Below are 26098 nucleotides of genomic sequence, written 5' to 3' on the forward strand. Positions count from 1 at the left end.
TGAATGACGCTGAAGTGCCTTGGCTAAAGCAACAGTATCTCCACCTAAGATTTATTTCTGTGGCCCTCCTGTCAGGAGGCCAGAGCCCCGTCCACTACACCACACTGCAATAATGCGAGGTGACTCAATACTGTATATTCTCTCATTTATTCGACAGTGTCTGTTAATCTGTGTTTAAGTCATTAAGAAAGTCAGATGACTTGCAGTGGTAATGCTTCTCATTTTTTACCCCATTACACACCTGTGTCTCACAACTGAGTTGTGTCTTTTCTTAAAGTACTCATTCCTCCAACCAAAGAGATAGCCTTACTAGAATGATGCAAGTGTACACTGTTTTCAGAAAGGATATTTCTACACTTTCTATGCTAAAACATGCTAGACTTTCTTTTCTTTAAGAAAAGCAATTTGAAGAAGGAGACTGGCTTCTAACATGATAAGGTCCTGTCAGTCTGGGTACACCCGACAGAGAGATGATTTGGGGTTACTCCTCAATGAATTAAAAGTTCATAATGCTATTGCTTTCTTCTTGACTTTTTGATGTTTTTAGCAGAAATAGGATGAAGTATTGCAAGATGTTCTTCAACCCTTCAGTCACTTTATTGTTTCAGTCACCATGTTCCAATGTACCTGTCACAAATCATACATCTTTGTTACAATTCTTACTTAACAAATGGGATTCTGGAAAAAACAAGCCCTCAAAAGCGGAACAAGTGGAGGTTGTACCACCTGGACTATAATAGCTAACCTAATGGACAATGGCTGCTGCACAAATTAGACTACCAACTGTCTAGCTGTCCATGGATCAAGGTGATGGTCATAATCTGTCAAGATACAGTATGTATGGAAACTGATGTTTAACTGCTTCTCTTCAATAAATAGATTCCATGCACATATTTTCTAAGTCCTTTGGAAACTAGCTAATAGGCGACAGGAGCAGGATAATGATCTGAAACAAAGGTAGTTTTCCACCACACACATCTTTCCTATTTAACTCTTCAAGGTTTGGAAATGCACAGGAGACACTTTAAAGGACTGGAGTCATATAGTCAATTCTGTCTGTAGAAGCATTTCTGTATCAAGGACAGAAGCAACAAGGTCAGTGTTTTCTCTCAGGCAGTTTTACAGTAATTGTCCCATTTTTCCGCAGTAATTCAATACTTTTGGGATAAATTCCATCTTGCTGCATGATGATGTGTATCAGGTTTCATGGATACATGGTATCAAGTTTTGTTTCTTTGTGATCTGTTTCATACATTTTCATCAGCTGTATAACACAATTCCTCTCCATAATGGCTTGAAATCATTCAACACATTCCACAGGTCAGTAAATTAAATCAAAGGTTGTACTGTAGTTAGAACATTATTAAACCCTCCCCCAAATGGAACCCAAGGTCATTGTCTTCCTGGAATGGATGTACTCTTTAATTCAAGGGAACCCATTGGACATCAAGTCTGAACCTTAGTACACACATTAAAAATAATTATTTAGAACAAAAACAGGAAAAAAAATCTTCAATGTCATTTTCTCAGGTTGTAGCACACCTACAGTAGGATGCAAATTTCTCTTTCCAGGTCTTCCGTAGTATGCCAGCTACCTGACAGATCTGAGATCTGAGAGTGATCGACCTGGAATGGTCCAAAAAATGTACACAATAAGGATAAGAATAAAAAATACATAGCTATTCTATTGCAATTACTTATTGAAAGTACTAGATATACTTTTTCTCCCCTAAGTCTCTGAATGGTCGGAATTCACTGAATGACAGCTATTTCTATGTTTGAGATCCAAGTATTCCATAGGCAGTCAGTTTAAAAATACACAAAGGACCCTGTGGCATGACGCGGGGTAGTGTCCAGTGTGAAGGCGGAACCCTGGTAATAGGGCGACGCCTCGCCTTGGTAGTCCAGCTGTTTGGGCTTCCGGCTAACGAGCCCCAGCTGGGCGGGACCTATAAAGGCACACAGGACAGCTCCGGCAGGGGAGTTTTCACCGACAGTCTCGGAGGGGATTGCACCCGCGTAAGGTTTGCCTTTGCCTTTGCCTTTGCCTTTGCCTTTGCCTTTGCCTTTGCCTTTGCCTTTGCCTTTGCCTTCACTTCTTTTTTTCTTCAGGCTGCACCCCGTTACACAGGGAAAACCCAGCCTGGAGGTCACGCAGCACATCGGTACTGTTTTATTTTGCCCTCTTTTTGTGTTATTTTCGTCCCTGCTCACCTCACACCGGTGCTTCCGATCCCCCGCCCGGGGCGTTGACTATTTACCGGTACCACTACACACCGTCACACCTCTGAGAAATTATCACCCAGTTTAGGTTCCCAGTACATGTGTTTCAATGTCTCTGTTTTTATGGTTGTATTTTCATCTTGTGAGCATGGAATTTTTCGCAATTGTATAGCAAGGGTGTTAGGTTTTAACATTAGCGAGTTGTTGCTTTTGAGATCTTGCTTGGGGAATTAATAATAAATTAGCAATGAACTTTAGAGCATCTCTGAATTGCTTTGGCAGATACTACAGTCTGTGTTTTGTTCTGTATTCTGCTGTGCTGCTGTTTCTTTTTCCTTTCATATAAAGGTCATGGTGCTGTTTCAATTTTGCTGGTAAAAATTGATGGAATTCACATATTGTGCTGTACATGTTTGAAGGTTTTTGGGGTGAGCACTATTTCATGAATTGAGTGCTTTTTTTAGGAAATGGTTTCTGTGGTGAAAAAACAAATGAAATGGTTGTATTTTCCAGGATTTCTGAGGTCACCTATTTTGTGCTGCTTTAAGAAACAAAAACCATACAGTATGTTTTGAGGAAAAGTATACAGTTAAATGGATTGGGTCAGATATGATTGTACTATTAAATGGCTGATATTAAACTATCCAGTGAAAGTTATTAAAAGCTTAGGGTTTATTAAACAACACAAAAAGGCCAAACTGTTTTTCTTTTGATCAATACCTCTCAGGTATTTTGTGTCTTTTTTGTTTTTAAAATTTGATGCACCTTTGTGACTTTAAAAACGTTTTTTATATTGTTACTTTACTCTCAAATGCTTTGTGTACAGTATAATGCTAATGTTAACTGGTTCACAATAAGGGGGTAATGTCTGGCCTGGACTATGATAATTTATTAGTAGGTAGCACTGCAAATCTAGGATTTGAAGCAAAAATGTACAGCTTAAATCCAGAGACATTATGCTAGAATTATACAATGCACGTGTCAAGATATCATTGAGAATATTGTGTACAATCCTGGTCACCTCATTACAAAAAGGATATATCAGCCATGAACAGAAATCAGAGATGCACTACTAGATTCATTCATAAATGTAATCTCTGAGGATCAACAAAACGGAGATTCAAAAACCCTAATCACCATTTATTAAACCCTGTGTGAAAATGTGAACTTTCCTATCACCAGTAATGACCAAATTATTACATTTATAGAAATTGAAGGGGCTGTTTGATGGCCTCTAGTGGCAATTCTCTGTAATTGCAGTTCCTTATCGGCTGGCCTGTTACTCCGCCTTCAACTCGAACCCAGAGAGACCGTGCAGTAGCCATTCTCCTGGCTTGAACACTCTCCTCCACTCAGACAACAGCTGGGGGCCGCACATCCCCAGAGGGTGGAGACTGTGGATGGTATGAGCAGGGTGCCCTCACCCTGGTGACACCCTGTCCCTTGGGAACAGACTGGAGGAAGAGCAGTGTGAAAAGTCACCAGCCAGCGTGGACCATCTCCCTCCTCATGTGGAAGCTCAGGCCCGGGTGGCAAAGGCACTGTGTTCTGTCCCTCCTCTTTCGGAGGCTTGAACTAAGTGGCTTCACTCGTTGCCTCTGGTCTTGGAGACGAGCTGTATCTCCCTCACCTTCGGGGACTTTTGGGTCACAAGCAGCTCTTTGTTCAACGTCTGTATTCCCAGCTGGCTCTTGGATTAGGATAGCCGGGTTCAAAACGCAAGCTTCACTTCCAGCCTGGAACAGCAGGTACAGTTTCCCTGGTGGATGGGCCAAACCCGATTTTTCTGCCCTGTGGCGATGGAAATCTCCTTCTGCCTCAGCTGCCGTTACGCAATAAACTTTGCAGTCTGTGAAGAATTTACTTGCTCTTTGCCCTCTTTTTCAGCAGACCAGTGCTCCAGTGATTTCCAAAAACTGCAGTACAAGATCCTTTGACTCTTTGTTGTTATATTCCTTTTAAGTGGTAGATTTTCTGTTTTTCCCTTTCTACAATCTGGCTAGTTTTCCGCAGGGTGTATATGAAAAGAGTCTTGTGCTCCAACTGTGTCCTCTCAACAAGGCTCTGGCTGAGCTGGGCCTGCACACCACACTCCCTGGTTAGGTAAAAGTTTGGTTCCACAAGTCTGTATCTTACCAGAATCTTGCGTGTGTCAGAAGTGGCCCTTTCTTGGCATTTACAGGAACATGATGTTCATGATATGATCCAGTGATCCTCCCCTTCCTGCAGCAGCTGTGTCTGTGAGTCAGGAAGGAGGGATAAGAGAGCAGAATTACAGCCTCACCTGGGTTTATTGTCCTTTAAGGGTGTGTGTGTGTGTGTGTGTGTGTGTGTGTGTGTGTGTGTGTGTGTGTGTGTGTGTGTGTGTGTGTGTGTGTGTGTGTGTGTGTGTGTGTGTGTGTGTGTGTGTGTGTGTGTGTGTGTGTGTGTGTGTGTGTGTGTGTGTGTGTGTGTGTGTGTGTGTGTGTGTGTGTGTGTGTGTGTGTGTGTGTGTGTGTGTGTGTGTGTGTGTGTGTGTGTGTGTGTGTGTGTGTGTGTGTGTGTGTGTGTGTGTGTGTGTGTGTGTGTGTGTGTGTGTGTGTGTGTGTGTGTGTGTGTGTGTGTGTGTGTGTGTGTGTGTGTGTGTGTGTGTGTGTGTGTGTGTGTCACAGTGGGGAGCAGATGGCAAGAGAGAATGTAACAGCAGCCTGCAGTCCATGAGAATTTTGCCCTGTTGATATTTCACAATCGCAACCAGCAGCCCACTGGAGCTCAGCAGTGTGAGCCTGGCCAGTCCCTGCATGGGAGACCTCCTGGGAAAGCTGAGGCTGCTGCTGGAAGATGTCTGCAAATGGCACCTAGTGGGCATTACAAATCCCAATATGTTTTTCAAATAGAGTAGTAGTGTTACTCCACTGTCCTGGCCATGTTTCTCCCTGGCCATTACCAATCATGGACTCCTAATAATCCACATCTATGATCTGGCTTCATTATTAGAATTACCTTTTAATTAACTTATACTATACATTTACATGATTGATTTTAGAAAGAAATATTCAATTCCTGTTACCCCTGATATTGAATTGGTGATAAATAAATAAAGATACCTTGGCACTGTTACCAATTATAAATGAACTAGTTCAGGTGGGGAGCTGTGTCAGAATGCGTAGTCTGCAAAGGAACAAGTAATAGGTTTATTCCATGCTGAGAAGAGAAGCCTTCTTCAGGTGTCAGTAAATTAACTAGGACTGCCAATATGGAAGCAAGGTGCAACAATGGTTGTATTTTTTAAGGACGTAAGTAGTTTAAATGTAGAAAGCATAGTTCTGACAGATTTTATTAGTTTTATTCAGAGCATTCTAACCTTTTCTATTCATCGGCACATTCTTGGACTCAATAACGTGTCGATGGAGTGACATATCATGTGCATAAAACCTTACATGACCCCTTTTATCCAGTCTTTTTAAAATATACTCTCCTACACTCTGGGGACAGGTACGAAATTCCCTGTATAAAGATGAAGTAAACCGCATTTACTTCCTTTATACCTAAAAGCATTCAATTATTGAAGAATGAAAAAAAATTCTGCAGGTTGGGGTCTTATTATTGTTGGTTTTAGGCTCTTGACAAACTAATTGTCTGTTTTTTAATTTTATGCTGCTGAAAAGTTTCTGAGTGTACCCTCACCGCTCCACCCAGTTTGTCCCGCAACACCTGGGGCTCGAACCCGGGTCTCTGGCGTAACGCAACAGGGAGTCAGATGCATGACCTAAGGGAGACCCCCCTCAACCCAGGTGGCTGAGGTCCCTGCTATGCGCAGGGAGGGCGATGAAGTCAACGTGCCCAAACTAGGTCTGCTACATGAGTAATGTTGATAAATGTTGTTTTGTATCGTGGTATTGTACTGTTGTTGTGTTTTATTGTATAATTGTCATATTTGTTATATGCTAATGAGCTCTTAATGTGCAAGATAAATTCCCTTAGAGGCAATAAAGGTTAATTCAGTTCAATTTCATTACCCAACACTGTACTCTTCAGTAATAAAACACAAAATGGAAAAGAGTGAATAATAAAACCACTTAGGTGTGCCCCTGTAATGACTGCAATACAGATTACAGTTCAGTGGAAAGCGCAGAGCTTGCCGCCTGTTTGTGAAAGCAGAGCGAGACTGGAGTGTGAAACGACCCTGGTGGAGACAGAAGGAACTTGATTCACTACTTGCTTCTTCTGCTTGTTACACAAACTCTCCTTCCCTAGAAAACTGGAGACGCATGGAGGGTTTTCATGTCAAGCTGAATTTGTGTAATGTGCAGGTTTTCCACCCTTTTCCTTCACTTCCCTCCCTGCGTGACTCTGACTCACCCCAGTCTGGGATCAGAGAGGGAGCAGCTCCAGGTCCTAACTCAGCCTGACGCAACGGTGTCTTGGCCGTTCGCTTGCCTGCAGGGCCTCGGTGTTCTCTCTGGGGCCAGGGGTGAGATCAGGGCTAGAAGATCTGAATGTGAGTGTGAAGGAGAGAAAACTTGAGGGGACCTGCTTCAAGTATTCATACTTTTCAATGGCACTGGGAATGTCCAGCCTCAGAATTAACCACGGCAGGCACAAGCGGATGTATTTGGAACTGGGAGAGGAGGCACTTTTAACACTAAGGTTTATATGAAAACTTTTTAATGCCATATACCAGTGATCTTATTCAAAAAAAGATTTAAAACATAATAAAACAGAAATAACAAATGACAATAACTTGGTTGAAAACGGGGTTCAAGATGCAGCGACGCAGGCAAGTGAAAACGGCCCAAACACGTCACGTGATTGCAGTTGCCTAAAAACTGAAACCACACCGGCGCCCCTGTGATATTATACTGTAAATTGTGCACAAGTATTTTTTTTAAGTATATTTTTTTGTTTCCTTCAATATTTTTTAAAGTTTTTAAGGCTTCTGAACAAATGCACACTGTGAACGCTGTTGTGCAGAGGAGCAGGTGGCGGTACAGGGCGTTTCGCACAGAGCAGCGTGTAGGTGAACGTGTAGGGCGCACGCCTGGAGCAGGGTGCAGTACTGAACCCGTCAGGTTCCTGTGCATGCTCTGCCTAACCAGACTAACTGCAGACATTTGTCTATTCGAATGGACACTGCTTTTCGTAATTTAATTTTATAATAAAAATGCTTTTCGAACATTTCATCATACCCCCCCTTGATATTGACTACACAAAGTGCGCTATGTGTCGACTTCTTTTAATTTTCTAGCTGTTATTTTAAAAAAAGTGTTTTCCCTTAGCACAATGCATACTATCAGACCTCTGTGCGCGCCAGACGAACGACACGGGCATGAAGAGAAACATTGGAGGAGCGGCGGAGAGTTTCCAGCTCTAACGTGGTGGGACACAGGTCATGTGACGGCAGGGACCTACCATCAACCTCACGCAGGGTGCACCGGTAACAATAATTATAATAACACATACGTGTGACGCTACTGTTCGCTATTCTCATGACGCCATTGTTCAGTATTTTCACACGAAAAGCTTGACGTTCTCGCCTTTTATAATCAGCGGTGTAAAATTCACAGAACGCGTGTTTGTCGGGAGGTATTTTCAGCCGGGACCCCCCCGCTCCGCAGCGGCTCTGATGTGCGCGGCGTGCCGGTCCGGCTGCTCTGGCTCGGGGTGCGAGGGGGATACAGGTAGGGCGCCTGCCGCTGTTGCACTGGTGCACCGCCTGCGCCTGGGCGGACACCACTGAAGGAGACATTGCCGCAGCTGCTGCTGCTGGTTACAGCCTGAAGAGAGGGGCCAGTCGTGAATGCGTGTGCCCGCGGTGCAACAGTGTTTCTGGCGGAACCGAGTACATCACTTGGCAGTGTCGGTTTCTTCCAGCTCTTTTGTAGCGCGTTGTGAAGTTTGCAAGCTGCGGGCTGCGGTCAGGGACCGGTCTGTATCGGTGCGGGTGCGGTACCTGTGCTTGGACAGCCCTTGTGGTGCCCGCACTAGGTGTGTGCTTGCTGTCGCGCCATCCCTGGATCCTCGGCGGCAAGACGGCGTTTTACATCGCCCGCCGGACCGCGCGTTTCCGGAAGTGCAGACCTAATGAGATGAATGCAAACTAGCAGAAAAAACGTCACGCAGAAGAAACCCGCCCGAGAGAAACGTTTACACAGCTCTTATGGTAGATAGCTGAAGTGGCACATTGTGAAAACTTTTAATAGAAGAGCGTAAAACAAAGGCACACCTGTGTAAAATTGGTTGTACACTGTGCAAGAAGGGGAGTAAACTAGTTCCTGCAAATTGAAACTGAACATCAAAACAGATTCCAATCTGTTTATGCATTTGTATATTTAGAAAGAGAAAATATTCTGACTTGGGATGTTGTTGAAATGCTATACAGTAGGTGTCATTTTAAATAATCGTTGACGACAGACCATGATGCACTTGAAAGACTAAATCAAAATCCGTGTGAGTTGACTGGGCACGGGTGATGAGGTTATTTAACAAATTTAGTGTTGTAAAAATCGAGAAATAAATCACAGAAAGTAACCAATTGCTGTTAAAAGTTTTTTTGCAACAATTTTTGCAGGCTTTCTTTCTTGATCTTTTGTGTTTTTGCCTTTGCTTTCAGTTCATTCTACTGAAGTGTTCTTTTGATTGCAAAGTATAAACTTTGGTTTTCCAATAAATTATTTTAAATTTTAAAAGTATTTAAAACTGTTTATTACAATGTTATATTATTTCAGGGTATATTTGTTTTAATAGATCGATGCTTGAGTCAGTAACTATAATATGTTTATTAATTATGCATTAATTAGAAACGTTTTTTTGCTATTTGCTTTAGTTGATTTTGTCCTTTTATGCCTAACAAAAAGGATAATGTTCCCTTTTTTGTTTCCTTCTGCAGGTTAAGGATGTTGTTAAGTGCAGAGCAAGTCGCCCTTGTAGGGAATGTATTTGAGCTGTACGTTAAGGAGCACCACAAGAACCATATTGTCCGCATCCTGGAGGAGTGTGAGGAAGATGGCCATCGCTCAGTCGTTGTGAACGCCATGACCCTTTTCGAAGCCAATATGGAGGTCGGAGAGTACTTCAACGCTTTCCCCAGGGAGGTGCTGCAGGTCTTTGACAATGCTTTACAGAGAGCTGCTGTGTCGATCTCACAGTCTGCCTCCCAGCAGAGGAACTGCGAAATGAAGCTGAACCTTCACACAAGGATATCAGGTGAGTGGCTCGGCTTCTCGCGTGGGCTTGGTTGGAACAGTTCTCTGTGTCACAGGATCTCTCGGGGAGGCTTTGAGAAGTCAGGATTCGTTTAACCTCATACGAGGTGTTATGAGGGAAGTGTATTTTGCACGTTTTTCCTTGAGCATTTAATGTTGACATCTAAAACAGTCTTATCCATTTGCTGAGCAAATAATTTATTTTAATAGAGCAAAAAATGTTCAAAGCAAAAATATTATAGTTCAGGAAAAGCATTTTCAGATTCCCTGCAGTGAACCTGGGAGGACTGCAAGAAACAGGAGAAGGGCGCGGTAGTGCTGTGAATTAAGTGCGTGCCTATCACCTCAAGTTCCGTGCTCAATTTCCTGTCAGGACACAAGTTTTTCCAGCAGCCATATCAACCTGTGGCTCCCAGTTGGCAGCCCACTGAAGCTCAGCAGGTGTTCTGGCCTGGTCAGTGCTTGGATGGGAGACCTCCTGGGAAAAACTAAGGTTGCTGCTGGAAGAATTGTTAGTGGGGCCAGCAGGGGCGCTCACCCTGTGGTCTGTGTGGGTCCTAATGCCCCAGTATAGTGATGAGGACACTATACTGTAAAAAGGCGTCATCCTTCATAATTTTCATAATGGTAAGGTAAGCATTTTAAATTGATAAAGTTCAAGTTGTCAACTTATGAAGTAAATCAACTTCATAATCATCATAAAACCAAGGTCCTGACTATCTGTGGTCATTAAAAATCCGAGGGTCAGAAAAAGAGTAGGGGTATTACCCCGATGTCTAGGAGAAATTTCCCCCTGGCCTTTACCAGTGCAGTGTCACTCATGGGGACTCTTGGCTCCTGTCAGAGCCTGAAGGATCGTGTGCAGGAGCAGGGTCCTGCTCGTTAGCATGTAGGAGTTCTGATGCACCAATCTTGATCAGGAGTCTTTAAGAAAGTTTCAGAACCCTATTTTTAATGTAGGACTCTGAACAAGAGAAAAGAACACAAGAAGTTGTTTTGGAAAACACAATTTCTTACATCTGTTAAAAATTAAGTGCTTATCTGATGCCATTACCCAGATGAATGATAGTGGTGTGCAAGTAACATATCAGTGTAAAAGCAGATTTTTAACCAGAAAAGATGCATTTATCTCTCTGGCTCCTTTCACACTGTCAACATGCCTAACTGTGACAGACGTGTCTCCTCATGAGCCCAACACTGGGATAATAATCCTGGAAAGGAGCTCTTCCTTCACAGTAAAGTAATCTAAAGTAATCTTTTTCCTGCCGGCTTAGTGCCATCTTTTGGACCCACGGTGCTTTTAGCGCTGTGTGGTCAGCCGGCGCTGCCCGTTGCCCGCTGGCCTGTGGCGTGGGCTCGGCACGGCCGCCGTCTTGCCGAGAGCTGGGCTGTGGCGTGGGCTCCTTGCTGGGAGCTGGGCTGTGGCGTGGGCTCCTTGCGGGGAGCTGGGCTGTGGCGTGGGCTCCTTGCGGGGAGCTGGGCTGTGGCGTGGGCTCCTTGCGGGGAGCTGGGCTGTGGCGTGGGCTCCTTAGCCGGGAGCTGGGCTGTGCCGTGGGCTCCTTGCGGGGAGCTGGGCTGACAGCAGCATGCAGCAAGGCCAGGCTGCTAGAGATGTTCTATTTTTAGACACGGCATTCTAATCCTGTAATATTACTGGTGATAAGTGTTGAAAATTGAAAGAAAAGTGGTCACCTGTAGGCAACTAAAATGACATATAACTCAGACAGAAATTATTGCCATGGCAACTAAAAGAGTAACTGCTGCTCCAGCCTTTTAAGTTATTTTTATTAAAAAAACATGATGCCTGTGGGCGGTGTTGAAAGTCTACACTGTATCTATATGTTTTCAAATATTTATAAGCCAATTCAATTATATGAGAATCATATATTTCAGTCATATATCATGTTTTCATAAAATTCAGGCCTAAAAGATTTTCATCAGAATTTGTTTTTGCAATACATGGGTTCAAAATATTCTACATTGTCGAATCTTTAATGAGAGGTTGCATCACCAACACAGGATCTTCAGATTCTGCTTAGGAATCTTGCACTGAATACAACAGAGGGATCGCTACATCCTACAGGATCTTGAATATATAGTTGAATAAGGTCTTGACCAGCTACTATGTCTCATTCCTCAATGGCTTCCTCCTGGTGCTCCAGACTCCATCCACATTCTAACGACATGCTGGTGGGTTAATGGGCTCCTGGGAGACCTGGCCCTGCATGAGTGTGTGTCTGTGTGCTCTGCAAAGGACTGGTGTCCTGTCCGGGGTGCACCCTGCTTTGTGCCCGTTGCTTGCTGGGATAGGCTCTGCTCCCCTGTGACCCTGTACTGGATAAAGGAGAGAGATGGATAGATGGTATAAAATGCAGCTCCCAGTCATGTTGGACCTCCCTCTCTGCCACAAGACATCATCACTGATAAGCTCAGAAGAGTGATTTTGAAATCCTTTATAAGCTTATAAATGGGGTTGTCAAACTATTTGTACATCCTGTGAAAACAGTTCTTAGACCTCAGTTCTCAAAACACGTGAACTCAAGACTTTATATTTTTGCATTATGTGTCTTGATGTTTCTGTATTATGTACCTCAGACATCCGAATACAAGGCAATCTTCCATGTGAAATCTGCAGTGCCGGAATAATGCATCTACTGTTCTGTTTATTTTCTCCAGAAGAGAAAACTCAAATGTCCAGTTTTAGGAGATCTCCTTTTGAATGTTCTCCAATTGCTCTGCTCTGTTGAGTGACAATGTTACTTATGCAAACAGTTTCCGTGTCAAGCACTTCTTTAGTGCTACAGACTGCAGGTTTGCTGTGACCCAGCAAGGGATGCTGGACAGAGCCATGCCAGAGGCTGCATGTTAACAAGGAAGCAGGCTGAGGAGCCCTGGGCAGTAGGTTTTGTGTGTGGGCAGAATTACTGTGTTGGTGGTGTCTCTTGGACTGAGGCAGTATGAGGCAGAAGTGAACGTCCTGCACCCAAAGGCACCATCAAAATCCTGATCAGATCAGTGTAGTTTTGGCAGATGTACTAAGAGCAGTGGAGCCAACCAAGCTGTGGGCAGAACGTACACCCAGTCCAGCAGAAGCCCTGGAAAGGGGCAAGTCAGAAAGTGAGCCTCGGTCACATGCCCTCACTTGACCTGAAGACACACCTGGCCTGATCTACCCTGCAGGTCTGCTGTGAGACACAATACGAAAACTCCTGATCTTCTTTTTCTATAAACAGTATGTGCATCTCTTGGTGCAGACAAACTGTTGGAAGTGTTATCATCAAATCAGGTAGTTTTGTTACCACTTAGTCCATCTTGGCTTTTGTAAAATCACTAGGAAAGTATAAACACAAGCCAGGAACAACTGGCAGCCCTTCAGATTAGACGTAAAACTGAGGTCCTGACTCTCTGTGGTCATTAAAAATCCCAGGACGAAAGGAGTAGGGGTGTAACCCCGGCATCCTGGCCAAATTTCCCCCTGGCCCTTACCAGTCATGGCTTCCTAATAATCCCCATCTCTGAACTGGCTTCATTACTCTGCTCTCCTCCCCACTGATAGCGGATGTGTGGTGAGCGTTCTGGCGCACTATGGCTGCCGTCACATCATCCAGGTAGGGCTGCACACTGGTGGTGGTGGAGGGGAGTCCCCATTACCTGTAAAGCGCTTTGAGTGGAGTGTCCAGAAAAGCGCTATATAAATGTAAGGAATTAATAATAATAATATGAAACTTTGTGTTTAATACATAATATTGCCTTTAAAAACTATTCCCTGCAGGAGCAATAAAAATGAATGTTTGACGTTTGTATGTGACCTGTGGCCACATACATACAAATGTTCTTCTCTTGCAGCAGAAGAACTTAAAAACATCACTCCTATTAAAACATTTCTGCTTACTTGAACATTAGCTCTCAACACCCCCTTTTCTCTCATGGTTTAAAATTGATGGATATTACTTAGTTTCAGTAAGCTCCACCTGGTGGTTATAGATCATCACTGGTGAAGATCTTTTCTAGGCTCGTCGTCAGTAAAAAAAACAACTTAAGTTTGTTTTCATATTCACCTTGGGAGTAGTGCAGAGGTGCGTAGGGAAATGCATTTTTCAAATGTTCAGTGCAGATAATTACAAGACCTAAGATAAGGTACTTCATACATGTGTGAAAATGTGGTACTCATCTGAAGTTTTCTGTCTGCCACTTGGGTCTTGTAGGAATGCGTATTTTACAGCTAAGACAGTGAATAGCAAGACTGGGCTGCCATAACAAATTAGAAAAGCAAATCTTATGCTGGAAGACTAACATCTAAGGTGACAGACCTAATAAAAATTGACCTAAATACCCAAATGTATGGTAAACAAAATACTTATCCATGTATAATACTTTGAATAATTTGTATATGTACATAATGGCAATACATTGTTATAAAATATAGCCAATTTGTGAAGACATGTCATTTGTGTGACATGTAGTTCAGGTGGGTAGCTGCGTCAGCATGCGTAGGCTGCAAAGGAACAAGTAATAGGTTTATTCCATGCTGAAAAAAAGAAGAAAGAGAACACAACGTTTCGGCCGTGGAGCCTTCTTCAGGTGTGAGCTTGTGTGACATGTTGCCTTTTCTTGCCTTTTGCTTACCGAGTCCCTTAGTTCTCTTCCTTTTTCGTCATGATTTTAATCTCTCCTTTGAAGCCACAAACAGTATTCAGTACCAAATTCAGGGATGTCAATGGGGAAACAATGGTGTTGATCCAGGTTTTCACATTGCAGGGTTCAGATGCTGTTTTTTTGTCTATTATAGAAAAACTGTACTCCTCTTCAGTGTGATGTAGGAATTAGAAATACCAGTGTTTTTGTATGTTTGGGGCATTTTTAACAAAAGGGAAAGTTGTCTTGTTAATAAGTGTTTTATTTTTCACCATATTAAATTATAATCAAAGAGATCATATTAAATTAAGTATTACACCCTGTAGTACCAGCAATTATTCTTCTGACAGCTGAGAAGTGTAACTGGAAGTATGAAATACTTCTTCAGTTCTATAAGATGTTGCACATTGCCAGGTTTTCATCTTTAATCGAGCCTTTGTTATTTATAAAAAAAATGGACTCCTAAAGTTCACACTGTTAACAGGCATCTTATACAACCAGAGATGGAAGATGATGTAGTATATAATCTCAACATTTTAGTGTTCAGGCACTTTAATTGGGGAAAAAAAGACATCGTTATAACTAATTCATCTTTGGTCTGTTAACAGACTCACAAGGGAAGACGTAAAGACTGCAGGTTGAATATTTGTGCATTAGAAGCCTTTGTTTCATCTCCCCAGTGTACTATTGAAGTCGCTCACAGACTAGCAGACAGTACTGAGGTACACTATATTAAGTGGTGCAGAATTTGACAGTAAAAATGAGGTTCTCACTTGTATCTCATTATTTTCCTAGGATTACCTGTTTGCCCTGAGCTGACGAGGGATCGCATCCCAAAATCGCGGGATGTGGGGCACTTCCTTTCCGTCACGGGAACGGTCATCCGTACCAGCGTCACCAAGGTGCTGGAGTTTGAGAGGGACTACATGTGCAACAAGTGCAAGCACGTCTTTGTGGTCAAGGCTGACTTTGAGCAGTTTTATACTTTCAGTCCCCCGACTTGTTGTCCAAATGAAGAAGGCTGCAACTCCTTCAAGTTCACCTGCCTGTCTGCTCATTCCTCAGTCCCAGCCAGGTGCAGGGACTACCAGGAAATCAAGATTCAGGAGCAGGTGAGCTCCAGACTAGTGTCACAACACTGCATGCTTCAGTTTTCAGTTATGTAAGACGTGCACAGTTAAAAGGTATTTATGTATGCATACTAAAATTGTAGTAAGTCATAGTTACTACATAGTTCATAAAACCTTACAGTTTTTCATGGCTATAATATTTGAGTCCACTAGGTGGAGACCAGGAGCTGCATGATTCCTGTACAGTACAACTTCATGCATTCCTGGGTCTGATTGTGGATTTGTTGTCCTTTTACAGCACACAGTGTTGTGCATTTTCTAACTTCTGTATTCATAGCCTGGCTAGGAGTTAATAAAGACATGATTAATAAACAATGTGTTCTTTATTGATATTATTTTTTCCATCCTCAGGCCCAGAGGTTATCTGTGGGAAGTATTCCTCGCTCGATGGCGGTTGTGCTGGAGGATGATTTGGTTGATGCTTGTAAATCCGGTAGGATACAGTTTCAGACAGTGTCTCTTTTGTGCTTTCCTTCAGGTCCTGGGGCAGAAAATTGATGAAGTTGCTGAGGCTCAATGTAACCCTAGTCTCCTCTATATCGGAATTGCATCTTTAGACCTCAAATCTTAGCGGTCTGATTTCAAATATAATTTATAAGAGTGAAAGAGCCTTTAATCTTTAATTTTCAGTGAAGAAATATTTAATATTGACCCATCTGGCAGGACAATCTGCAAAAAATAGTGCTTCTTCAGTTCCGTTCATTGTGTGATGCGGAACCTCCCTAAGCTTCGAATGTTATTCAGTCTTCATTCATGACACTCCAGCAGGAGTTAATGTTAGAAGGACTAGATCATCCCTCAGCAGTGCTGGTCCCACTTCCACAACTGGGTGGACTGGAGCACCTGGATAAGGTACTGATCTTCTTTAAGGGTGCAACATCAGAGTCAGTAGCAGGTATTTAAACCCACAACCTGTCCGTCATGAGTTCAAAGGCTCACCCACTGCACTGTGACACCCCCGATAAACTAGGGGTTAAGAATAGTTGAGGAATAGGAGGTTAAAATTATAAATAAGAAGATCAGGTCCTGGCAACAGCGTGCTATTGAAGCAAACTGCTAAAAGTTAATTTCCTACCACGTGGTACCAAGGAAAGACCTGAGTGGTAATGTGGTGTATATTTTTATTATTCTCTGGTATGGCATGGTAAAGAATTATTAATTAGGAAGCAAAGCTTAAAAAGACAAATATCCCAAAAAAACTCAAGACAAAACATTCAATACTATCGTGTGCAAATGGTTCTGTGTTTCACAGGCAGAGGAAACCAGAACTCTATAGTCTATAACTGAGGCACCAATACCATGTAGGGAAAAGATGGCTGAATTGTATCTTGTAAAGATCCTGCTCAGGACTAAGTAACTGCCTAAAGCATACAGAATGATAGCGAGCTGCAGTATTTCATGTTGTAGAAGTGTAGTACTAAACAAACAAGATTTATTTTAGCTTTTTGTGTACAAAAATAAAACAAATCATTATTACTACAAATATAAGCCACAAGTCCCTTATATAAATCCAATTTTCAGTCTCTTCAGTGCTCAAATTACCTGGATGTTTTGAAGTTAGTCTATACATGGCATGCTCGCTGACAATGTCTCCTCTTTCTACTCTATATGGTTTTTAAGATTCAGGTTTCTGTGATCTTTTAATCATATCTTCTGTGTTTAACTTCAAGAAAGCTGACTGAATGATTTAACCACAATTGGTTCAGTCTCAGTTTAAATTAGTACAACTGCTCAGCCTCAGGTGATAAAGTAAAGGGGCAGTGGAGCAGATGCTACAAAGAATGCTGATTTTCTGTCTCGGGGGAAGGGGTCTTGTGATGTGAAATTGGCACATTGCGAGCCCCTGACACTCGGGTGATTTGTTCCACAGGCGATGATGTCACAGTGTATGGCATTGTGATGCAGCGGTGGAAGCCACTTTATCAGAATTCACGATGTGAACTGGAAATAGTGTTAAAGGGCAACTTCATTGAAGTCAACAATGAACAGTCTACAGCAGCAGTTGTTACTGAGGATGTCCAAAAGGAATTTAAAGAGTTCTGGGAGAAATACAAAAACAACCCTTTAGCAGGTAATTTTTTTTTTTAATCATTGCTTTCATTTGATTTTTTCATTTGATTCAAATTTAGAAAGTTTGGATTTTTTCTTCATTTTGTGGACCCTTTTTCATGAACACCAGTTCTGACTTTAACATAAGCGTTCCTTTGATCTTTACTTTAGAACAATTGCATTTCTTCTTTTCTAATTGACTCCTCTTTTTGTCCCATACAAAGGCGATGCCCCTTTTTTGACTATACTGTAAGCATGCAGGTTGTTTGTTTTTCTGTTTCTCTATTGCCTATTTTTCTTCTGTACAAAGGTAGGAATCAGATTCTGATGAGCCTCTGTCCCCAAGTGTTTGGAATGTATGTTGTCAAGCTCGCGGTTGCCATGGTGTTGTCAGGCGGGGTGCAAAGAGTTGATGCATCAGGGACCAAAGTCAGAGGTTAGTGTCTTCAACAATGGCCTTTAAGCGTTCCTAGGGAAGTGACTTTCCCAGGGAAACTTTCAAGGAAGCTCAAAATAAAAAGTTTATGTCAGTAAGGCTCAGTGTCTAGGAATCAATAAAGCCTTTTCTCATTTGGTAAAGACTGTAGCCTTGTAGGAAGTAACATCAAGGCCTGGTCCAACCTTCATCGGGTCCATCAGTTGCCAGTTGTCAGGCCGGTATTTGTGGGCGACGTTTTATTGGCTAGAAGCCATCTTCCCTTCTACCTAATGTGAAAAGACAAATTCCTAATGCAAGAAATTGTATATGGCCAATAAAGTAATCATCTTCTGCTTCTTCTTCTTAAGAAAATCTAGTTGGAGATTAGCAAGCGGATTACATCCAGATAAACAGAGGAGCTGTGATGTACTAACCGCTCTCTACATTTTGGAGATACAGTAGGAAGATCTTCCAGAGTCCACTTCTGCTGAATGCTGGAAATAGTTTTGTAGGTTTTAGCTTTAGATGAGAACTCAGCCTCATTTTAACTTAATGCTGCACAGTCCTGAAAAGATCTCCAGAAGATGCAGATAACCTTCCCTAACATAGCACACCTGTGGCAGTGAAAATACATTTTTCTTCTTTAATGAAAGAAACATAGGTCAAGCTGATGAAATCTCTGATTATGTGCAGGACAAATTGAACAGGTTATCTCTGTGACAGCCAGCAGTGGTGATCCCTTGGTAATTGCTAGGTTTCATTCCGGCACTCTGCCACTCTGAAGTCTCATTATTTCGCATTGATCGTGTTTTTCATTAGGTGAATCCCATCTCCTGTTAGTTGGAGACCCAGGGACTGGGAAGTCACAGTTTCTGAAGTATGCTGCTAAGATCACACCTCGGTCTATCCTTACAGCAGGGATAGGCTCAACAAACGCAGGTAAGGGTAAAACACCCTTTCAGCTGGTGCACCTGTTGCAGGAAAGTCAAATCCCTTCAAGGCAGCTTGAAATAACTGAGGGTAAACCTTCTGGTCTTGAAGCCAAAACCCCCAACATCTGTCAGCAGGCTGGGATCCTTCAGAGCTGGAGGCTTGAGCTCATCCTCATCCTCATCAGCCTTGCTGCTCTTCCCAAGGCTGGGCTTCATCCTGCCAAACTCTGTAAAAACGCAAAATAACTCCCTTCCAAACTGAAAGACAGGGCCGAAATCAGTTAGAACTGCCCTGGAATAAAGTATTTCCAGTATTTAAATATGATTAGGAACAGGTAAATGTTTATTCCATGCTGAAAAGAGAAGAAAAACACAGTGTTTCAGCTGTGGAGCCTTCTTCAGGTGGCCTTCTTCTTGACCCGAAGAAGGCTCTACAGCCAAAACGTTGTTTCTTTTCTTTTCCTTTCAGCACAGAATAAACCTTTACCTGTTCCTTTGCGGCCTATTCCTGCTGACACAGCTACGTACGTTAAATATGATTAGCGTTGCAGGAGGTTTAGGCATTTACCAAACAACTAATAACCTGCCAATATAATTTAATTTATCTGCATTTTTTTACCTTAATTTTGAGTGCATATTTATGCTGAAAATCTATGGTTGTGTCCTCATTCTACAACTCAATTACCAATTATTTTAATATCTTATTTCATATGAAAATACATAGGATATTGTAATATACCCACACTAATAATAAAGGCATATGAAGTTCCCGTTTTCCTGGGTGTGTTGCCAAGTGGTGAATGAAACTGGATGGTTTCCCTTCTCTTTCCTCAACAGTTCTTCCACATTCAAGGCACTCTGCTGCTCTCTTTGCACCAGATGTTTCTCCATGCTCATGTCCAAGTGGCACACCTGTAGGCGTTTGTTCCCAAACCATCTTAACCATTTGACGAAAGGCTAGGTCTTGCATGCCAGTTCAGTCATGTAATAACATCTGTCATGCGTGCACAGAATTTATAACTTGTATTATTGCACTGTATCCAGTAACCCTATTATTAAATTTTATTTCTGTAGTTGAAATTTTTAAAATTCAAAAGTACTTGTTAATCTCTAAATCATATTAGATGTGATTATAAACTAAATGCATCGTTCCAGTTGCTTTAGTTTTAATCCTACAGTTTATTCCCGGTCATACTTGAATTAACATGAGGAAGACATTATGGTAGTAATTCAGGTAGGTAACTGACAGCTTGAATACGATTTGCATTAATCCTATTAGAAAATTATTCACAAATTTAAATGTTTTTGATGTTTGGAATCGCATTTATATGCCTTAGGTTGCTATTGCACCCTCACTTTATTACTGTAGAAGCTGTGATACTACCATTATTCTCACTTAAATACATTTAACATACAAAAAACTATTTTCAACAAATTATTAAATTTCAGTTTGATTAATTAGGTGTGTGTTGCCAATTCCTCAAGAGAAGTGGCTTACAGTGTTTAGTGATTGCTCTCTTTATTAGACTACTGTTTACTGGCTACTTTATTAGGCTACGGTATATTTTGGACTGTTCACTTGAGTATAATGTCACAAGTTCAAATCTCCAAGTCTCAAGTCAATTCCGAGTCGTTTAGCTTGAGTCAAAGTCGAGTCGCGAGTCTGTGAAAATAGAGGCTCGAATCCGAGTCAAGTCCATGTTTCCCCCTTTAGCCTCGAGTCCACAACTCGGCTTCCTTCGGGTGAAGTGTTAGACCAAGGTCCTGACTCGTGTCTCCCGTTCATAAGCGTGGGGGTGTTAACCCCAGTTTCCTGGCTAACCTTTGCTCTCGGGGCTCTGCAGTGAGTGAGCGTGAAGTTTCTGCCGCGTGGCCGGGGTGGGTGCTGAACGTCACTTGCGGGTGAAGTGGGTAGAAAGTCCAGCACTTTCGGATCCCTGTGGATGCCGTGAGTCGCTGTTATTCTTGTATCCTTGCTGCCCCGATGGCTCCTAACGAGGCTGTTGGGCTGTGGCAGGGCTGACAGTGGCTGCAGTGAAGGACTCGGGCGAGTGGCACCTGGAGGCTGGTGCCTTGGTGCTGTCCGATGGAGGGCTGTGCTGCATCGATGAGTTCAACAGCATCAAAGAACATGACAGGACCAGCATACACGAGGCCATGGAGCAGCAGAGCATCAGTGTCGCCAAAGCGGGGTAAGGACCTCATCTGGAGGCACGACGCATGCATTTTCGTTAATTACCGCCACCTGATACCGGCAGAAGAATGTTCTGGAGCAGAAATGAGTGAACCTTGAAGGGTTTTTATTAGTAACGGACAACTTTTATGATTATTTTCTTAATTTTCTCATTGCAAGTGACTTATATGAACTTTTCCTTGCTCCCTAGTTTAGTGTGCAAGCTGAACACCAGAACGACCATCCTCGCAGCTACTAACCCTAAAGGGCAGTACGACCCCAATGTGTCCTTGTCTGTGAACATCGCTTTAGCTAGTCCACTGCTCAGCCGCTTTGACCTGGTCCTGGTCCTGCAGGACACCAAAGTCGAAGAGTGGGATCGCACCATCTCTTCCTTCATTCTGGAAAACAAAGGTTCAAGTGTTTATTTTTTTCTTTAAGAAAACCATCCAAAAGTTTTTTTGCTGAGCACTAAATATAATGCAGTATTTTTCCATCTGCCTTGTAGTTCTGGTGAAAGGATACTTGTGGTGAGGGATTAAATCTGCAATCTGAGACTTTGTTCCATTCTGCAATAGAATTTTAAGGGGACAGACTGCATACTAACTGAAGAGTGGAGTCTTGATAAGGCAGTCTTTGGAAATTATTATTTTTAATTTGTTGTTTTTTGTACTTGATCACTATAGTTTGAATAAAATGTATGTTTGGAGAACAGACCTCAAAAATCTTTGGAAATATTTTGGGAATATTTTGAGTGTGCCCTATTAGAGAAGGTGCAGAATCCCATTTCCCTGAATCTCAAAGCATTTTTTTTTCATTTCAATTTGAATTGTTTACAGATAATATTTGCAGCACCCATTTTTACCACAAATAGAATAATACTTATTTATCTTTTTTGTAAAAATAACATGTACTGGCGGAGTTCTTTTGCTCTGAAAACAGAGCCTTTTAACCTTTCTTTGTCTGTCAGGTGCGCCCACTGGATCCGACACATTGTGGACCCTCGAGAAGATGAAGAGCTACTTCTGTTTCATCAAGATCTTGCAGCCCAGAATGTCGGACGAAGCCAACGCTGTTCTCGTGCGATACTACCAGCTGCAGCGTCAGAGCAACAGCAGGAACGCAGCCAGGACCACCATTAGGATGTTAGAAAGCCTGAGCCGCTTAGCAGAAGGTGGGGTTTCGTTGAAGGATTCAGCAGTTTGTACTGTGTCGTCCCTTCGCCAACCCGTGAATCGGACTGGCAGAAATATCAGTAGATACATTTGTCATAGAATTTGTAAGTGAAATCAGGATATTAAAACGTGGATCCAATTTTGAGAATTGTTATTTTTTCATCCCGTGGCAGGTGTTATTAACAAATATACTTGACTGTTTCTCTTCCAGCTCATGCCCGGTTGATGTTTAGGGACACCGTCACAGTGGAGGATGCGGTTACCGTCATTTCCGTCATGGAATGTTCCATGCAGGTGCTTTTCAATTTTATGTATCATTCCCTTTCTCATTACACTGAAGTTGAAGTAGAAGATATAAAGAAAGCTCTGGTGTTCTGGTTTTTTATTTCAGGGAGGGTCTCTTCTGAGCAATATAAATGCCTTGCACACATCTTTTCCTGATGACCCCTGTGAGCAGTATCGCACGCAGTGTGAAATTATGCTTGAAATGCTGGGGTTAAAGCACCTTCTCAACAAGGAACTGGAAAGGCTCCATCGGTAAGACAGTTGTAACCAAAAGGTGTTATTGTGGTAGTTAGGACCATTCAAAGACTGCACTGAACAGTAGTTCAAGATAAAAAGAAACACTTAGGCTGAAATGGAAGTATTTCCTTTACAGGTAGTGTGGTACAGGCATACTCAATGCAAGACATTTTCCAATTGTGCTATAAGTAGTGCTGTCTTCATCCGTGAAGTGGCTTCTTTACTGCGTGATCACACATCTACAGTGATTTAGACTGGGCATAAACATTAAAATTCCCTGGCTCTTCTGGGAGTCAGTTAATCATTTGTTCATGTATTTTGCGTATTTTTCTCCCTAGGCTGAAAAGTAGCTGTAAACTTTCTTCTAAAGAAGCAGAAACGTCTCCCAGGCCAGAAGCACAATGCACTGCCGATTCCAGAACGGAACGATTGGACCAGGATGTAGAATTGTTGCCATCGGCTCAGAGTGGGCTGCTGACAAACGCTGACTCTGAAAATGCACCTGAGTGGTTCCATGCCCTTTCTGGTGAACACAGCAAGGAAGCAGGTTTGCACCTCTCCCTGCCTGAGAAATCACCTGAGCTCTGTGACAAGCCCTACCGAAGCAGCAGACCAAGTGACAGTGCCACTGTGCCAGACAGCACAGGCAGCTGCGGTGCTCCAGTCTCATTTAGTTCTGTTATGGATGAGCCAGATTCTGTGGTTGTTGAAAAAGTGTCCAGAAATTTTCACAGCGAGCGGATCAAAAAAAGGAAAGGTGATGTTGTGGGTGTGGAAAACCCAAAAGAGAAGAGAGGAAATTTGACATCATGTAATCTTGACTGGAGTGAGCAAACTGCCTCTGGATTAGAGCTCGAGTTCTGTGTAGATAACCTCCTCTCACACAGCACACCTGTGGCAGTGAAAAGGCGTCCTTCCTCTGTAAGGAAGAGAAACGTGGCTCAGAGAGACCTTTCCGAAGACCAGCCCAAACCTCATGCTGACAAGGTCTCCGGTTCTGTGCGGGAAAAACTGAGCTGTTTTGCATTCCAGTCCAGAAGGAGACCAGTTCATTCAGTCTGTGACAGGGGTGCGATTGGCCTGTCTGCTGCACAGGACGATTTCCCAGTGACAGGAGAGTTAAGAGAGTCTGAAACAAGTAAGGACAATGAGAAAGAGAATCATACAAGAGAAAAAAGATAATCCGTCAATTTGTAATACGAGAACAAAATCAACAAGTGTGGTATCTATCACTGGGGGAAGGTTTGAAAGTGCAAACAATAATTACTTCAGAAATAACGATGGATTTTGTAATTCATTCCAGAGCCACTGATGTAAAGATTTACAATGTAATCTTTTTCCTGTACAAACATTTCTATCATTATGAAGTTTCATTCCATCAGTGTATAACTTAAATACAATCCTTGAAAACCATCGCTTTAGAATTGAATGATTGTGATTCTGTACGGATGCTTTAGTTTAATTTGTGTTATTTTGTCAACCTATTGCAGGTGTAAATAACGAATATGCTTTATAGTTCCTCTTCCTGCTCATGCTTGGTTGATGTCTAGGGTTGATGTCTGCAGTAGAGGATGTTTTTACTGTCATTTCTGTCTTGGAATGTTCCATGCAGGTGCTTTTCAAATTTATTTATCATTCCTTATCTCATTTCACTGAAATTGAAGATATAAAGAAAGCTCTTTCAGTACTTGTATGTGTTCTGGTTTATTTTGATTTCAGGGAGGGTCTCTTCTGAGCAATATAAATGCCTTGCACACATCTTTTCCTGATGACCCCTGTGAGCAGTTTCGCACAGTGTGAAATTATGCTTGAAATGCTGGGGTTAAAGCACCTTCTCAACAAGGAACTGGAAAGAGTCGCTGATGTTAATATTTCCTATTTAATCTTTTTCTTGTGTAACATTTCTGACACTATGAAAATGAATTCCCTCTGTATATAACTGATGTACAACCCCTGAAGACCAGAGCTTTAGAATGATTGTGATTCTGTATGAATGGTTTCGAGTCTCCTTCTGTTTAGAAAATCAAGTATTTAAACTTAGCAAAGGCAAACTTTGTTGGAGTTTTAGGTAAATTTATAAGAGTTCCAATTTATAAAAGGAAAAAGGCTTTTTTTTTTTTTGCTTGGTACCATCTTTAAAAAAATAACTGAAGAATTTAAATGAAAAGCACTGGCAGGAATAGCACAGCATGCTCTGGCAGTTTCAGGAAGTTTATTATTAATAAAGGCATCTTTCATTAGCAAAAATAGATATTCCTGTCCAGTTTTACCTTGTGTCTGCTGACATGGTTCTGGATATAAAGGCGCAGGGCTGTCTGAAGGGTCATTTTTTTCCCTGGGAAGTTGTGCTGTGGTTCTGCAGAGTGAAGTGCTGTCAAGGCTGTGGAAGAATCACAGGTGCTCTGTGTGTCAGGATCTAATGAGAGCAGAAGAACATGAAATTGTATTATGTGGGTCATTGGCAGCATGTAGAGCGCTTTAACCAGGTAATAACCCTTTTTTCTTTTGATTTATTTTAATTTTATTAAAGCTTTAGATGGGTATATCTTAATTGTCTCTTAATTTCCATATTGTTTGTAACATACAATTATTACCACTCCAAAGTTTTGTCTTTACGGACACCTGTTTTTAGTTTGCAGGAGGTGGAATCAGCTCTTTGGATTTGTGTTACAGTAAAGGTCAATGTCAGGAGGGAGCTGAAGATCACTGGTAAAAGGATGGGGTAAGATGAGACGTTAATGGCTGCTTCCTGCGGATGAAGCCACATCAATAATGGATATTGATGAATGAGTCAAGTTCCAAGCACAGAGAGAAAACGGGGGATTTGAAAAAAAGGAAAATGGGATTCTAGTAAAGTTAAAAGATGAGCTACGGTAACAGCTGGTTCATTCTAGAAAAGTTCATTTGCCTTCAGTTGTTCAGTTCAGTTCAGTTTGCAAAGGTTTTTGCTAAACAATGTGGCAATTCATTTCAGGAAGAACCCTCAGACTGGATTTGTTTTCTTTAAACTTACCTCAAATTGTGCTGTACACAATTTCTTACATCTAAAAAACGTTGCAAAAAAGACTTTTTGTCTTGTATTTCACTACAATAAAATGGTAGGAGCAGTAGGCAATGCTATAGCCACTCAAGTCTTTATTGTAATGAGGACAGCATCTACACTAGAGCAGTATTCTGTCTGTATTAATACAGGTTTTTAATCTTAAATTTTACATTACCATTCCTTTTTTACACCTTAAACACCTCTGTTTGGAAGTGCCAGCTGATTCAGGTCACTGCTACACGTACCAGGAGGGTTTCTTGGGAGGAGTGTAAACAGCCGAAGTCTTTGTTCGTTCTGTGTAATCTCCATGCTTGGAGGCTACAAGCCACAGGTATTTTAATTTTGCTGAGGGTAGTCCCACACCTACCTTATCAGTCGTGACTGTTGTTGCAGGGATCCTGGGACCACAGGCAGTGAGTCACACAAACCAAACTGGAACAAACACAGGATCGCCGGCATCATGGCTCCTGCTTGGCTCCAGCTGAACACCATGGCCTGTTGGCTGAGTAAACGTTTAGGTGCTGTGCATTTTAATAAAGGAAGACTTCGGGCCTGTTTTCATTATGTCCGGTCTTTAATGTTGCTATTTGCTTCAGGAGAGAGGAATAGATTCC

General features: G+C 42.2%; 1 protein-coding gene and 1 long non-coding RNA gene across 5 annotated transcripts; one reads left to right on the forward strand and one right to left on the reverse strand.

The window, feature by feature from the left end:
• Positions 1–4326: 4326 nt before the first annotated feature.
• LOC148675621 (uncharacterized) lies at positions 4327–8271 on the reverse strand. Its single transcript, XR_015935558.1, has 3 exons — positions 8156–8271; positions 6565–6697; positions 4327–4461 (listed from the first exon to the last, which is right to left on the reverse strand). It is a non-coding gene; the product is annotated as an uncharacterized LOC148675621 (long non-coding RNA).
• On the forward strand, positions 7710–24125 carry mcm9 (minichromosome maintenance 9 homologous recombination repair factor). 4 transcript variants are annotated; one of them, XM_088627024.1, is made up of 13 exons: positions 7710–7883; positions 9092–9408; positions 14838–15154; positions 15524–15605; positions 17043–17243; positions 17532–17657; positions 18459–18578; positions 20589–20763; positions 20956–21158; positions 21715–21918; positions 22131–22213; positions 22311–22456; positions 22780–24125. In XM_088627024.1, the coding sequence occupies exons 2-13, from the start codon at positions 9099–9101 to the stop codon at positions 23621–23623; spliced, it is 2811 nt and encodes a 936-aa protein (XP_088483150.1). In that variant the 5' UTR covers positions 7710–7883; positions 9092–9098; the 3' UTR covers positions 23624–24125. The 4 variants fall into 4 exon arrangements, with proteins under 4 accessions (XP_088483150.1, XP_088483148.1, XP_088483149.1 ...); XM_088627022.1 differs by lacking the exon at positions 7710–7883 and adding an exon at positions 7890–8365; XM_088627023.1 differs by lacking the exon at positions 7710–7883 and adding an exon at positions 8629–8652.
• Positions 24126–26098: the final 1973 nt, after the last annotated feature.

Source organism: Lepisosteus platostomus, chromosome 3 (assembly GCF_059453375.1).
Source record: "Lepisosteus platostomus isolate fLepPlt1 chromosome 3, fLepPlt1.hap1, whole genome shotgun sequence".
Classification (NCBI taxonomy): Eukaryota; Metazoa; Chordata; class Actinopteri; order Semionotiformes; family Lepisosteidae; genus Lepisosteus; species Lepisosteus platostomus.